The sequence below is a fragment of the Mastomys coucha genome, unplaced genomic scaffold (genome assembly GCF_008632895.1).
Source record: "Mastomys coucha isolate ucsf_1 unplaced genomic scaffold, UCSF_Mcou_1 pScaffold16, whole genome shotgun sequence".
Lineage (NCBI taxonomy): Eukaryota > Metazoa > Chordata > Mammalia > Rodentia > Muridae > Mastomys > Mastomys coucha.
This window is the reverse complement of record NW_022196898.1, coordinates 41,521,406-41,538,103: the sequence shown is the minus strand read 5'-3', so window position 1 is coordinate 41,538,103 and position 16,698 is coordinate 41,521,406. Positions and strand designations below refer to the sequence as shown.

Here is a 16,698-nt window from a genome sequence, read left to right as displayed (position 1 = left end):
CAGTGTTTTTCAACATTCCTAATGCTGCAACCTTTTAATACATTTTGTCGTATTGAGGTGACCCCCCCCAACCATAAAACTATTTTATTGCTACTTTATAGCTATATTTTTGCTACTGTTATGAATCATAATGTAAACATGTGATATGCAGTATATCTGATATTTGACCCCAAAAAGAGTCATGACTCACAGGTTCAGAACCAGTGGTTCTACAGTTTCAAAGTTAAAGCTAGAATCAGTAATTGTACTATGTATATCTAAATAACTTAACAAAATTATAGGAGAGTTAAAAAGTTACAGGAATTATATTTCAGTGGCATGAAGGTGCATTTTCTTTTTTTTAAAATTTTTATTGCATTATGATGAGAAAAGTTACATGATTTCAAATTATTTGAATTTGTTAAAATTTAAAAACATATTTTAAGTAAATAGAATTAAATCACATTCTTGTTTCCCTTTTGTACCCCAACTCCTCCCAGAGACCCCCTTCAATACCTACAATATCTTTTTTGTCATATTCCTTAACATTTATAAAATATTATAGCAATAAAAAAGAGTATTATAAAAGTTGTTTGATATAAAACAACAATCAATTTAACAGTCTCATGTAAATGCTTGTCTACAGCAATACTGAAAATACACGTTTTTCTCAATATAAATTTTAAATAACTCCAAACATATTAACTGCATATTTCAAAATAATACATCACTACTAGTATTTTCTTAAATGAACATAAATATATAGTCTTTTTGTTTGTTTGTTTGTTTGTTTTGTATTTAGTAGAGTTTAAAATCTTGGCTCTTACTGTGGTAAAAGCCCAAAATAAGAACAAATTTTAGACATTGGATTTCATTGTAATAAGGCTGTACTTCAATAACCCTAACATCACCAAAGGATTTTACCTCCATCGTAGCTAAGCTGAGAGTTGACAGTTCTGCTGCGCCAAGGAATGAATTGTAGGCATGATTTTTGGATACAGATTTCCTGCTATGGTCAAAACTATTTGACTTGAGTGAGTGACCTTATTCCCAGCCCACATAGAACAGGTTACATTCATTTAAGAAATGGTATATGTATTAAGATGGCCTATCCATAGAGTCATTCACTAACTGTTTCAATGAATAATGGCTCTGCTTGGAAGGTGGCACAGACATTAGGTGCAGGTAAGAATCTGGTTCATTAGCTGTGATAATTTGGAAAAGCATTCATCTCAGAGAAAGAGTAACTTATAAAGTCCTCTTCTTCAAACTTGATACAAGAGCTACAAATGTCAAGCAAAGCATTCAGTCTCACTCTTTGTTGTTCTCTTTCCTATAAGCCACCTCCCAAATTAATTGTCTATGTCTCCCTTGGGTATATAAATACTTTTGAAATATATAAGCTGCTCTGAAAACCGTAGTATGGTATAAAAACATGAAATAAGCAATACTACTAATAGGGAGGCTGAGATAGGAGAAGCAAGATTTCAAGACCCTTATGTTGTACACAGCAAGACACTGTCACAAGCAAGCTGAAAGTGTATACAGATTGTACAATATTGGATCTATTTCTCCAACTACCAAATTAGAGAGACCATTGGATGACAATCAACAAATTTCTAATTCCTCATATTTTTGGATTTCAATTGATTAGGATATGTTGGTAATATTAATTTTCATATTAAGATATTGAGAAAAGGTAATTGATACTTCCTGTTGTTTTTGTTGTTAAGAGGTGGAATTAGGTTTGTGTGGATTTGTCGAAAGATTACCTTCTTGCTTCTTCTAGGGTGTAGTTTTGCTCCTTATGTTGAAGCTTTCCATATATTATCCTTTGTAGGGCTGGATTTGTGGAAAGATATTGTGTAAATTTTGTTTTGTCATGGAATATCTTGTTTTCTCCATCTATGGTAATTGAGAGTTTTGCTGGGTATAGTAGTTTGGGCTGGCATTTGTGTTCTTGCAGGGTCTGTATGACATCAGCCCAGGATCTTTTAGCTTTCATAGTCTCTGGTGAGAAGTCTGGTGTAATTCTGATAGTTCTGCCTTTATATGTTACTTGCCTTTTTTCCCTTACTGCTTTCGAAATTCTTTCTTTGTTTAGTGCATTTGGTGTTTTGAATATTATGGGATGGGAGGAATTTCTTTTCTGGTCCAGTCTATTTGGAGTCCTGTAGGTTCTTGTATGTTCATGGGCATCTCTTTCTTTAGGTTAAGGAAGTTTTCCTCTAGAATTTTGTTGAAGATATTTACTGTTCCATTAGGTTGGGAGTGTTCACTTTCTTCTATACCTATTCTCCTTAGGTTTGGTCTTCTCATTGTGTCCTGGATTTCCTGGATATTTTGGGTTAGAAGCTTTTCACTTTTTGCATTTTCTTTGACTGTTGTGTCGATGCTCTCTATGGTGTCTTCTGCCCCTTTGTATTCTTGTATTCTCTTGTATTCTGTTGGTGATGCTTGCATCTATGACTCCTGATTTCTTTCCTAGGTTTTATATCTCCAGGGTTGTCTCTCTTTCTGATTTCTTTATTGTTTCTATTTCCATTTTTAGATTCTGAATGGTTTTGCTCATTTCCCTCACCTGTTTGATTGTGTTTTCCTGTAGTTTTTTAAGGGATTTTTGTGTTTCCTCTTTAAGAGCTTCTAGCTGTTTACCTGTCTTCTCCTGTATTTCTTTGAGGGTGCTATTTATGTCTTTCTTAAAGTCCTGTATCATCATCATGATAAGTGATTTTAGATCTGAATCTTGCTTTTCTGGTGTGATGGTGTGTCTAGGACTTACTATGGTGGGAGAATTGGGTTCTGATGATGCCAAGTAACCTTGGTTTGTGTTGTTTATTTTCTTACGCTTGCCCCCGCCATCTGGTTATCTCTAATGTTACCTGCCCTTCCTAAATCTGACTGGAGCCTGTCCTTCCTGTGATCCTGGTTGTGTCAGAACTCCTTAGAGTCAAGATGTCTCTCTGATCCTGTGATTCTGGGATCCTGTGATCCTGGGCTTGTTAGAGCACCTGGGAGTGCAGCAGCTTCCTCTGTGTGTGTTGTGGGACTGGCTGTGGAGCCTGTGCCCACCAAGGTCTGCTCAGTACACTAGCACAGAGAGACTGGAAGGAACCTGAGCTACTCTGCTGGTGGAGTTCCTGTGTGCCTGGTCCCGCAGGTCCCAGTTATTCCAGGTGTTGGAACAGATGTTGTGTCCTCCTCACCTCTGATCCTAAGAGTGTCAAAGTGCCTGGGAGTGGAGCTTCCTCTGAGTGTTGTGGGGCTGGTTGCAGAGAAGGTGCATTTTCTTATGCTTGAAATGATGTGGGAGAATGTGTCTGTCCTTCAAAAGTAAGTTTAGAGTTCATCTCACTTGCTTCAAGTAAACTTCACATTCCCTCCAAGTCTATATATTTTGCAGTTTTCTCCCTTTGTCCCTAAAATAACAGCACATTGTTTGAAAAAAAAAATATATATGGAAACTTGAAAGTTTTAGAAAGGCCAGTGAACCCTCAAAGGAAACCGTGGGCATGACCTGGGACAGAGCAACCTAGTTACCCTGAGTACAGGACTTTGGAGACCCCCCAGCTGTGATCTGCATAAGAGCAAATCTTTCTGAGCTACAGTCTCACAAGTCTAGCCCAGAGCCTGGGACTGGCATTCAAAACCCCATTCTTCCAGTTACAACTGTAAACAGTTGTCAGCAGGTCTTTCTGGCTTATAACCCCTTTCCGTTTTTGGAAGCTCTTTGGGAATGTGTATCTGAGACCAGTGCTTCTCAGCAACAACTGTGATCTGGATTGTGTTCAATTTTGCAATCACTGGTCTGTGTAGGGATTTATTATAACTGGTTTATGAGAAAAGAAGGATCATGTAAGTTTCTTTAATAAATAATTACTGCCTGTGGATGTGTGCCGCTTCACCTACAGAGGACAAAGCAGGACCAAGATAGGCACTTACAGTGTTGAACTGTGCTCACCTCTCCTCCTCAAGGCTCATTTTCTGTTCCCACCAGGAAGTGCGAGACCCTCTCACTATTCCTAAATTTGTAGGTTTTTTTGTGATGCTAATGGTGAAAAATGGTTTCTCAATATAGTTTGAGTTTCTAGTATTAACCTATGCTGTCTTAAATATTATAAGGACTATATTTTAATGATTTTTATTTGTGTGTGTGTGTGTGTGTGTGTGTGTGTGTGTACATCTGTCCCCATCGAGGCCTGAAGTGGATTTTTCATCCCTTCCACAGGTATTTGTGAGTCATATGATGTGGCTGCTGGGATCTGAACATCAGTCCCTAAGCCATCTGAAACATCACTGAGCCATCTCATCAACCCTGAGGATTGTATTCTTGTGTGAATATTGTGTTTACATATTTTACCCATTATTGTTTCTCATTTTGTGCATTTGTGCTTTATCACCTTGTTTTATCTTAAAACTTAAGTTTCTTAATAGGATGTCCTATGTTGATTAAAAATATTAATAAAGTAACTTGTTTACTTGTTCACTAATTGACTGCTTTGCTATTATTAGTTGTTATTTTCTCCTTGTGGTTTTATTATTTTTTTCATTCTATTTTTGGGGGAGTTGGTATTTTTCCAGCCTTTTAATTAATAACTATAATTTTTAAAGTTATTTAATTTTATTTTCTATTAATCTCCCTTTGTCTAAGAGTTGTTTAATACTGTATGTATCACTGCTAATTCCCAGTAATAGCATGGGCTGACAATATTTATCAATATTTCATGCATCTGTAGGAATAAAATTTGTATTATTTCTATTTTTGAATTATCAAATGGCATTTTAAAGTGTCCTCTTATTTCCAAATTCTGATCATTTATTTGTTACCCTGAAAGATCTTACGTTTTGACTGAATTCAGAAGTAGAAGATCTCAGTGAGGATGGCTGATATCTCTTGGCAATCTGTTCCTGGCTTTTGGGTGGATAGTTCTTAATTCTCTTGGTCAAAAATATAGAGTAACAAGATGCTGGATCATGAGTGATTTGGTCCTGGACCTCTTACCTTCTTTGCTTAAGGGCTTTTGGACATGTTGGTGGCCAACATGTTCTTTAGAGAGACTAGAAATGTTTATGGATTCTGCTAACTCTTTTGGGTCCCAATAACTAATGCACAGTACTCTGTCAGTTGAGAAATATTCCATCTTTTTGCTCAGATTGGTATCCACAGTGCATCCCCAAACAGACATAGCTTTCTCTTTCTGGTTCTCCTTGGTCTATAACAAGAATTCTACTCAACACTGCCATAAGTCAAGACCTCCTGCTTCATGGGGAACCCTAGCTTGTCATCCCCATCATTGATTTGGACAGACCACATAACCCTTCCATTCTTCACCGTGAGCATCAGAAATGATTTCTGCAGCCATGCACTTCTCATAGAAAGTTTCAAGTTTGAGTTTATCATTTACTTCACTGAGTTTTTCACAGCCAGTAATTTGGAAGAAGATATTCAGATTCTTTTTGATGTAACTGTCTAGAAGGCATCGTGAAAAAGGAATTAAAGTGTTCTTTCTTGGTCTTTCTTGTTTTTATGACCTTTGTTTTTATAATTTTGTTTGAATCTTTTTTTTCTTGATAATTATTAACTCATCTATTTAGAAGACTTGTTTTCTAAGCTCCTTTCTCCCTCTATCCTTTGTTTTCTCTCTCCCTTCCTCCCTCCCCCCTCTCTCTAACTCTCTCGCTCTCTCATCTTTTCCTCAGATACAGCTAAGTGATACCAGACTTCTTTTATTTGCTATATTAATGAATTGTCTTTTGGTGCTGCAGAACCTTCACTCACTTACTCCAGCATTACTGTTACAGTGTATCATTACATACTACATATTCCCTATTCCCCCTCACCTATTGTTTATTCATTGCCTAGTCTAAATAATATGATTTTCTAGAACTTCATAATTCTTTTCATATGCTCCTTCTTTTCTCCTCATTTTATAATTTGAAGTGAAATTCTTTTACTGCTAGTTTTTCCTTGTAAGTGTGTACTTACATGAGACAACCAGCTAGCTAATTCTGCTTTCGATAGGCTCTCTCAGAACTTTTATTGTTAGCTGATTATATTTAGATGTTTAGAGCATATAATACTAAATGCTGTTCTGTCATCTTGTCCACATCCTTTTGTCTTGTCATGTAGTTAGATGTATTTAAACATACATTATCAAAATGATTCTGGCTTCGAGTGTGTTTTCCTTCTCTGTCAAATTACACTAGGAAGAATTAGTGACAGTAACATTTCCTGGGTCCTGCAAGTTCCTTGCTTTCTATATTTGGCATTTATACTCAAAGTCCTGAGTGCGTAGATAGGAAATCAAGTTGTCCTCACAGTGACCAGCCTTGCCTTCCCCCTGAGCTTACCCTTAGCATTAGTACTGGGTTTTTGTTTTGTGTGTTCCTTTTCTACCTCTACCATCAAAAATGCACACAAACTTAATGACTTAAATACAGAACTTTTTTTTCTTTTTTATTTCTTTATTTATATGCGAATTTCTCCATTCCCAGTTTCCCCTCCAAAAAACAAAAAAACAAACAAAAACAAACCCCTGTTGCCTCCCCCCTCCCCATGCCTGCCACCCTGCCCTGTCCCACTTTCTGGCCCTGGCATTCCCCTACACTGGGGCACAGAACCTTCACAGGGCCGAATACAGAACTTTTATTCCCACAGCACTGGAGGTCAGAAGTCTACACAGTCAAGGATCTGGAAGAACTACTTCCCTTCTAGGAACACTTAGGAAATTCCTTTTCTAGTTTGAGGAATCCACTGGCATCCATTGATCCTTGATCAAGGTTTCAACAGTTGGTCCCACAATCACATCTCCTACTGACCTTTGACCCCTTTTGTTCATCTTATAAGGACCTCTGCAATTATATCGAGCTCACCCAGATGGGTCACAGTCATCCTCTGTCTCAGTGTCCTGAAAAGCCCCCTTGGAGATGTAAAGAGGTATCCACAAGTTTTAGGGGGTGGCAGAGGTGCATCTTTGGAGGTATTTAGCCTACCTGATTTTGTTTTATCCTTAGAAAATTTTTCATAAATCAACAATGCAGTAAAAAAAGGCTTTCTATATACTTCTTGTGCCAGGCTTCTCAGAGTACCCATTCTGTATACAAGTATCCACCCCTAAATTTATAAACATTAGTCATAGGCTTTACTCCAAAGAGTGAAAATCTTTAGGCTTAGTATTTAAAACAGGGACCTTCCTGGGCTAGAAAGATGTCTCAGTAATTAAGATCACTTACTGCAAGTGCAGAAGTGCGTGTTCCATTTCCAGCATCCCCATGGCAACTCACAACCATCTGTAACCCCAGAATTGGGGATATCTAATGTCTACTTCTAGCCTGTACATGCTAGAAGTGTCCTGTACATGTGTGGTGCCCATGCATTGACCCAGGCATGATATATATATCATATAAACAAAATAAAAAACTCTTACCTCCCTGGTGATTTTTAAAGTAAAGAATAGTAGAGATTTTCTGCTTTACAGCTTGTTGATACCTAGCAAGTAAGGCAACATGGAGGGAAGTGTTGGCACAAAATGGGAGAAGACTGGGGCTTCTCACTTGTCGCTAAGTCTGTGGGCATGCATGACCTCATCCCTTCGGAGCACAGTTCTAGAGGGTGTTCCTCCATTTAGTAGTAACCTCAAGTCACTGTTCTCTGTGACCTTGCATAGGAATAGAGTCTTAACATTCTAGAATTAGAGGAAATGAATGACAGTATTTGTATTTCTTAGTGGTCCATTGAGGGCTATTACAAATAAGCATCTTATGAAAAAAAGGCATCCCTGACCCATCTCTGCCAAGTATAAGATGGGCTCTCTCCTCTATTCAGCTCTTTCTAACTCTAGGGTCACATACATTTCCTCAACTCAGTGTTCCTTGAGAGATGGGGCTATGTTCAGTTCAATATCAGAACTCTAGAGTCCGCAGTTTGTCACATCATAGAAATTATTGACTAACACACTGAGACTAGCTGCTAAGCCTTTATTGATGCAATGGATGATAGCACAGATAAAACAGCTCTGAAACTCCCTGAAATTTGGGGGAAATTCAGTGGAATGAGATGACCTCCTCCACATCTTCCTGTTTCTGGGAGCATCAGGTAAGAGAGGTGAGTTTAGACAAGAAATCACCTTGTAGAAATGATCACTGAAAAAGGAACCAAATGAGAATAATCATGGCTGTCCAGTGAAGTACCATGGTAAGGCAGGGCAGGGTAGCAGGGCAGGGCAGCAGGGCAGGGAAGGGCAGGCCAACCTCACTCCAGCTGTCTTTTGGTATGAGGTACGGGAGTTAGGAAAAGTCATGGCTGCTCTGTCTTCAAGTAGGAATATAATCCCTTGGCTGTGATTCCTTTCTTCTCCATCTGTGGTGTATCCTGGCCCTGAGCTGAAGGGGCACCAGAGTGCAGGCTACCTGGATCCTGGCTTCGGATCACTATTTCCCTTGTGTTGTCATTGACCCACTCCTCTTTAACCACTGTGGGTACTCTCTCTCTCTGCCCTCCTGTCAGGCTTGGCTGATTGCTATTCCATTGTTGTCTCTCTTTAACAGTGTCTGTCTCAGTCTGGACCTGTCCTCCTAGCACTGGCTCTCCTGTCTCATAGTTGCTTACCGGTGTCCAGCTTTGCCCCTTGCATGACTGGGTCTGCGTCTGTTCCTTTTCTTGAGCCACTACTTGATGTGCAGACTGGCTCCTATCATCCTCCAAAGTCTGGGTATATGATCTTGCATGTGTCTGGTAGTGTCCTGTCCCCACCTGTTCTGCCTGATTGCTTTCTTGCCCATGGATCTCAGTCCTTCTGTTTTGGTCATATATGGACTCATGAGTTGGGATGTTGCTATATTCTTCTTGCTGGCTCCTGCCTTGTTCCATTGTTTGAGTGTGTATCTGAGTATATGACTCTGCCTGTGCCTGGTGGTGTTCTTTAGCACTCTGGCTTGCCTGATTTCTGTCTTGGCCATGAATCACAGTCTCTCTGCTCTGGTTGTAGATATATCCCTGGGTCTGGATGTTGCCACTTCCTGTCTGCTGACCCCAGCCTTCTTCTACCATCTCTGTGTGTATCTGAGTATGAGACTCTGCCTGTGTCTGGTATTGTTGTGTAGAAGCTTGGTCTTCCTGGCTTCTGTCTTGGTTATGGCTGTTAGTCTCTCTGTTCTGGTCACAGGTAGACCCATGTGCATAGAAAGTGCCTGCTTGGGTCTGAGTTGTAGATCCAGTTGTGATCTCATCTGTCTGTTGGCTAATCTGTGGTTGCCTCTCTGATCTCTTCTGTCTGGTCCAACTCTTGTCTTCTGTTTTTGGGGTCTGCTCCACCTGTCCTGTCACTTGTGTTTGCTGGCTTATCATCTCCCATGTCTGAGACTCATCCTGCCTGTCATGACTGCTGATCTGTGTAGGGTAGCTATCCTGATTCTGGGTATGTGTCCCTACCCTATCCTGTCCTCTAGAAGCCTGATCTCTCTGTCCACAGCTGCTGTCTTCACAGTGCTGTGTTGTTCCATCTTTTGCCACTTCAGTGCCACCTCTCTGTCCTTGTTCCAGCTCTTTTGAAGATCCAGGATAGCAGCTTTCAGACTTGTCAGATACACAGGCACCCTTAGGACTTTCATTCAGTGTCTTAAAGCAGGCCCGAGCAACTTTAAACATCAAGACCAGGAATTCCTTGAACTCTACAGTTCCTGTGTTATCTTCATCCAACAGGCGCAGGACTTCATCCACAGTTGCAGGATCATGGGGCTTCTGGGGGGAAGAGATGAAGACAAGTCAGCACTTTTCCTTTTAATTGATCTGGTCAGATCAATTCTACTCAATATCCAGGCTCCCTTACCCCACTGCAGATGGGAGCTCTCTGACCCACTGCACTGCCTGCAGCATCACAACATGTTAATGTTTCATGACTTGTGTCTTCTGTTGTAGCCTCTCTGTTACTCAAGGGTAGCTAGCAACTTTGGTTATATGTATATCCTTGATTTCAGATCCACAAGATGATCGACTTGGTAAAGACACATTGAAGGAATACATGTGCTCATTTTGCAACTGTCTGGGTTTCTGGCTCCTTCTTTTGGCTGCCCTTGGCACTTTGCCTCTGGCACCAACTCCACAGGAGGAATACCAGGAGCCTGACCCCATGAGATTCCAGAAAGCTCCCATGATGGGGAGTCCCAGCGAAACAGCAGGCTGTGCTAAACATGCACACACCATTCTAGTATGCCAATGTTTGTACCTAGGACTTCATTACCTGCTTTAGCTATCTGCTGAAGGCAGAAAAATGCATTATGGCTCTGGTGCTGGCTTGCTGGATGGGGTGCGTCTCTCAGTATCCTCGGGACCCAAAAATATTCTGAAGTAGGGCTCCAAAATCTCATTTTTGACTTAACTGATATTGAGCTAGTATTTTGAAGCAATTTCTTTGTACAAGGCAAAAGCAAGCTCTTAAAGAATGCTAATAGGCAATCACATTTCAGACAGGTATAGGAAATGTTTACTGTGTCAGATTTGAGAAGCACCAGAAAGCAGTGACTACTTTCCCTTTAAGACCATTTGAAGAATCTGTTCTTGCCCGAACTGTCTCCTTAGATTCTATTTACTTTGTCTTGAAATTAACATGAATTAAAGCAGAGGATCAGATCCAAGAATCTGCCCTTTCTGTAAGAATCTGGATCTGTCACCTATTGTGACCTTTGCCCTCCACGTTTTTCTTATCTGCAGGCACAACTACTAGTAGAGGCAGGACACTTGAATTTTGCTGCTTACTCTTTACATTCCCCAGGTAAGAGCCCATGCAGGTAAACATGCTTTGGTTGTCCTTATCACGTCATTCCCTTTCACCCCCACATATCATACCACTATGACATCAGCAAACTCATGTTCCAGGAGCCTCTTCAGCTCCTGCCGTGTGAGGACTTTGCAGCCACCCTCTGACCTGGCATAGCACCCGAAGGCTTCGATGATCCCGTGGATGTTTTGCAGCAACTGAGGCATCTTTGAAGCTATGCTGGAAAACATGAAAAGGCCTTTTATGGGCTCTGTAGTCAGCCCCCGCTGTTTCCACACAGCACTCCAAGACTTGGTCCTTTCATTGTGTTTTGGCTTTTTCCCCCTTTCTCGGTCTTTTCCTCAAAGTGCACTTTATGATGAGAAGGAGAAGCACTTGGGCTGTGGAAGTTTCTGACTCAACATTTAATGCCAGGTTCCACCACCTACCTGCTTTGCTCATCTGTGCCTCAGTTTATTCACTGTGAATGGAGCTGATACTAGCACTTACTTCAGAGAGGTATCATGAAGGCTTTAGGAGATAATTCCTAAAAGGCACCTAGCTGATGCCTGGCTTATGCTAAGTGGTAGCTATTAAGTATCATCATCATTATCATAATGTACAGATATACATATATAATTTGTGTACAACTATAGACACGCACTGCACACAAAGCAGTTTCCTGTGTAATGTAGCTTATGATCATTATTATCACTATTATTTTTATAGGTGGGAGAAAAGACTGAGAGGAGATAGATTTGTGAAGGACACACATTATTTTCTTTTAAGCCAAATGCAAATATTTCTTTAGAACATACTTGTTTTTTTTTTCTTTTTGTCTGTCTCAAGGGTGTTAGGGTCCTACTGGAAACATCAGAAAGCATTAAGTACACACAGGAGTCAGAACCTCCAAGGGTCCAGCCCTACTCTGTCAACTTTCTTGGAGAAGGGATTCAGGAAGGGGAAGAAGGCAGGCTACACCTGTTAGAGAGAATTGGGTTAGGGGTGCCATCCTGGGGTAGCAGGTCTTTTAATTGAGAGTCCAAGATGCTCTCTGCCTTCAGTCCTGAGATCTGAGTCTAAAGCACTGGTGACCTGTGATGGATGGTGCCTTTTAAAAAAGAAAACTTTCATTTCCATTACTCAGGAATTTGGAGGTAGGTAAACGGGAAGATGGGGGTGATTGAATGGGCAAAAGACATATGTGTATTAAATAGAAGACTTAGAGAGACCAGAAAGAGGAGAAATGTCAAAGAGAATAAGGTTCAAGGACAAAGGAAGAAGGAAGCTTGTAGCATCTAGAAAACCAGGGAAGGGACCTTGGAGATTTGGGGCAGAGGGTGGCTTGGGTAGAGGAGGAAGGAGTGAGGGAAGGAAGGAAGCATGGTTCAGGAAAAAGCAAGTCAGTGTGGTCAGAGGATTGAGGAAATCTAGACCCCAGATGAACTGAGGAAATCTAGACCCCAGATGAACTGTTCAGGAACAACGTTTTACTGATCCAGAGTCAATAACTCTCTCCTCTGTGTGCCTCAGGGCATATAACTTCAAATATTTCCCTATGTTTTAAAAACACATGGCAGTCTTTGGTCACTGACTTTACATAGTGAAAAGAAAAAAAGTCTTTTTAGTGATTATTCAGATTCTTAGAATAAATCTACAAATTTATCTTGCCTATATATCAACTTGATATATAGGAAGGAAGGAAGGAAGGAAGGAAAAAAGGAAGGAAAGAAGAGAAGGAGGGGAGGAAGAAGAGAAGGAGGGAGGGAGGGAGCGAGAATGGAAGACAGGAAGGAAGTGCATAGTCCCTTCCTCTGTAAGGCAACTTGAGCTTATTGTCTAGATTGGCAGAAACTAACCTTCTAAAACATTAGGAAGGAAGGAAAATGTTATGCTGATCCAGGAAGGTGCCTGGGTGGTGAGTGGTTCCATTGTTGCTACCCATGTCATCTAGTGAGAAGTACTGCAGGCTAGACCCAGAGGAAAAGAAAGCTGTGTTGCTTCAGAACAGCAGCATTTCCTAAACGTTCTGGATTTAGCCTGCCTGAGGCTCTCTGGCGGCCCTTCCTACCTCCAGCTAAGCACTGAGACCTGACAACTCAGATCTGACAGCCCTGGATTCATGAGCTCCGCTTGCCAAGACACTGAGAATGAGCACAAAGTTCTTCTGGAGGGAACTTACCTAATGCTCAGGCAGGATGGGACAAGTTTCTGTTAAGCAGTGTGTAGAGGACTTGTCAGAGGGACAAGAACCTTTTATAGAGGATTTAATGGCTCTCATATGTATTTTAGACAGGATGTCTCCACCCTACAAGCAGGCTTGATTCATCCAAGGCTCAGCCCAGCCCAACCCCACCTCCTTTCTTCTTCAGCTCACCTTCTGACCCAAGACTGCTTTCCTCTAATTACAAGCTCTTTCTGCGACATTTGGAGCTGTCTCTTGGTATGTCTGTACCCCTTATGACTAGGAGGTCCCTTTCCGATGAGCTGGGCTCAGCAGTTCTTTGCACAGGCTTAAGAACTGGGGGAATATGATATATCACCTGCAAAGTCATAGAAGTCTTTGTTTCTTTATTCAATAATATATGCATTTATTGAAGAATATTCTTTTCAAAGTGTTTTTTTTCTTCTGATACTGCTGCTGTTACTTACATGTGTTCTAATCTCTTGCTTTGCAATTACTCTTCACACCTGGTTTATGAACTTCTAAAAGGTCTCAGTATGACTCTGTGTACCTCTCTGCATGCACACATGTATATACACAGGCATGGAGGCTAGAGTTAAACCTCAGATGCTATTTCTCAGGCACCCTCCACACTCTGCTTTCTTTTTCTGAGACAAAAGTCTCTCACTAATCTGAAACTCAACAATTATGCTAGGCTGGCTGTCCTGCAATCTCCAGGAATCTGCGTGTCTCCAATTCCCTGGTGCTGGGATTGTAAGTACACACCACCACACCCATCATTTCTTATTCTGGATTCTGGGGATTGAATTCAGGTACTATGCTTTTGAGTTAAATACTTTATAGACTGAGCTACTCACCACCCCCAAGATGTGCTCTCAATTTTTTAAACACAAATGATATATTCAGGGTTGGAGAAACCCAGCAGAGGAACTCGGTTTTCCTGGGAGTCACCACAGAACATAGGATGAATCTGTAGCTAGATAAACTCTCAGAATTGTTTGTTTGTTTGTTTACTTTTTAATCCCAATACCACCCCTTCTTCCCCAAGTCCCTGACCCTGAGCTCTATCCCCCATTCTTTGCTCCCCTTCTCTGAGAGGGGGAGGTCTCTTGGTATTACTCCACCCTGGCACATCAAGCCACTACAGGACTAGGCACAGCCTCACCCATGGAGGCCAGACAAGGCAGCTCAGTTAGAGGGAATGGCATCTACAGGCAAACAGCAGGATCAGGGACAGCCCCGACTCCTGTTGTTCGAGGATCAACATGAAGACCAAGCTGCACATCTGCTACATATGTGTGTGTGGTGTAGGTCCAACAAGAACCAATCCCTGACACTATGAATGATACTCCGCTATGTTTGTAGACAGGATCCTAGTGTAACTGTCCTCTCTGAGAGGCTCCACCCAATAGCTCATGAAAACAGATGCAAAACATTAGATGGAGCTCACGGAGTCTTGTGGAAGAGTTAGGGGAAGAATTGGAGGATCCTAAGAAGATAAGGACTCCACAAGAATACTAACTAATTTGGACCGTTGGGGGATCACAGAGAGACTGAACAACCAACCAAAGGATGATCTCAATTTTTATTCAAATAAAAAATGTTCTGCTCTGAGTAGGTAGCATTTTTTTGTTGTTGTTATTGTTTTTTTTTTGTTTTTTTTGTTTTTTTTTTTGAGACAGGGTTTCTCTGTGTAGCCTTGGATGTCCTGGAACTCACTCTGTAGACCAGGCTGGCCTTGAACTCAGAAATCTACCTGCCTCTGCCTCCCAAGAGCTGGGATTAAAGGTGTGCACCACCACCACCCCACCACCCAGCTAGTAGGTAGCATTTTACAGCTGTTAAGAAAAAGGCTTAAGGTGATTATGCATGGTCTCTTTACTGGACAGAAGGATTGAGGTGGCCCTGTGGATGTGAAAGGCAAGGGCAAAGGAAAGAACCTTCTTCATACTGACTCATACAAACCCATTTCCTCAAAACTTCACAGCAATATCTAAGGTGAAGCTATCAACCAATTCAGTCTGAGAGAACATGGAGCTTTCACAATAGGTTACCTTTCTATGGGTTCTCTCCTGCCCTATTTCATACTCACTGTCTCTGGGCTACAAGAGGAATATACTTGTCAACTGTATATGCACAAACACATACACATAAACACATACACACACACAAACACACACACACTGGAGACCATTGTACACAATTCAGTGGATTCAACCCCATCTGTTAGGTCAGGTGTCTTCCAACACAGCATCATCTAGATCAGCTGTCAGATCACCACTGGTTAGTGAAAGAGACACTAGGGCTTCTCTCAGGCTGCGTGTCAGATGACTTCTCACCCTAAAGATTTTTTGACTGGTCTGAATATCTGTCATCATGATGGCAGTCACAAACCCATCCCTTACTGAAAGCCTGCTCACTAGTCCTCACCTTCACTGAGGAATCCACAATGATGAAGTGGGGGTGTCTACGGAGTGTCCATTGATGTTATAGCCTCAAAGTAACAAATAGTGTTAATTGAATTTCTCTAAAAACACTCACATTTTGAAGATATTCTGAGGACTGGCTGACAATACCTCCATGATTGCAGACTTAAATCACCACTCTGAGAGCCAAAGCGATCTCAAGCTATCCTTAGTTCTTTAATAGCCATTCATTCTCCACCTCCATATCTGAATTCACACCATCTTGACTTGTAGATTAAACTTGGGATATATTGCTAAGCTTGACGTGTGTAGCATGTTCCAACTCAGAAGACAAGGATGTCATCAGAGCACATCCGAAATGTGTAGTCGAGCTTTCGCTGCCTTGCTGTCACCCACCTGCATGATGTTCCATCCGTTTGCTCAGTAGGTATGATTTGTAACTCTTTTTTGTTTTGAGTCTGTAAAATGTTTGAGTAACTTCGACAATGGAACGTGTTACCCGAAGCACCCTGATTGGTGCCATGGGGTCCTTTGGAACAAAACTTTTTTCTGTCTAAATCCAGAACAGTCCATGATTCTTTTCTTTGCTTTAGAAAAGAGTAAAACATTTCTACAGATCAGAGAGCTGTTTCCAGGAATAGCCTGCATGAAGAGACATTTGATGGTACTTGCTGCCAAGACAAGTTGGGAAAGAAGGGAGACAGAGACATGGTTCTTGGAAAGGAAACAAACAAAACAAAATAAAATAGTCAACAGTCTGGGCCTCCATTATCCTCTCTCCAACTGTATCTCTCCAAAGCACCCTTTAAAGAGCATCCTGGAAACCCAGTAAGTAGCTCAGAGTCATCCCTGAAAATACCAGGAAGGATTAGGTAGATGCCTGTGATAGGTCTGATGACAGGGATCTAGTGATTTAGGTTATGTCACTCCTTCCTTTTGAGTCTAATCCCTGACTGACAGATGTGCTGGCCCTGTTGTTTCTCAGCTATAATCTGGGCAGCACATGCGGATAAGTCTTCAGTATCCTTAGTTTAAGTCTTCAGTATCCTTAGTTTGATCATGAAAGCTGTAATCTACCATTTCTGGGACTTTAAATCTCTAGGTCTCCATAGAGAAAGCAAACTAGAAATTCCTAAACTCCTTCTTCCTGTTGGGTAAAGAAGAAAACTCACAGCAGGAGCTACTGGGAATAGGTGGAAGTTCCTTTTTCTGTTTCAGCACAGCCTTTCTCAGAACTTGGTGGTACAGAAGGTTTGTGACGCACAGGTGAAGGGAACAGATACATTTCCCATAGCTGTCATTTCCCATTCAACTGCCTCTTGACTTCCTGCAAGACCTTCTGTTTTTTTTTTTT

The 16,698-nt window shown here is 41.2% G+C and overlaps 1 protein-coding gene across 10 annotated transcripts in view; it reads right to left on the bottom strand.

The window, feature by feature from the left end:
• Positions 1 to 8,011: 8,011 nt before the first annotated feature.
• Positions 8,012 to 16,698, bottom strand: part of Crnn (cornulin) — an 87,522-nt gene continuing 78,835 nt past the window's right edge. For 9 of the 10 annotated variants that reach the window (XM_031374680.1, XM_031374683.1, XM_031374685.1 and 6 more), the window contains 2 exons: positions 10,823 to 10,973; positions 8,012 to 9,718 (listed from right to left, as the gene is read on the bottom strand). In XM_031374680.1, coding sequence (XP_031230540.1) covers positions 8,276 to 9,718; positions 10,823 to 10,973 — 1,594 coding nt within the window. In that variant the 3' untranslated portion in view covers positions 8,012 to 8,275. Of the gene's footprint in view, positions 9,719 to 10,822; positions 10,974 to 13,110; positions 13,207 to 16,698 lie in introns of those variants that run through there. The other variant, XM_031374682.1, reaches the window with a different exon arrangement.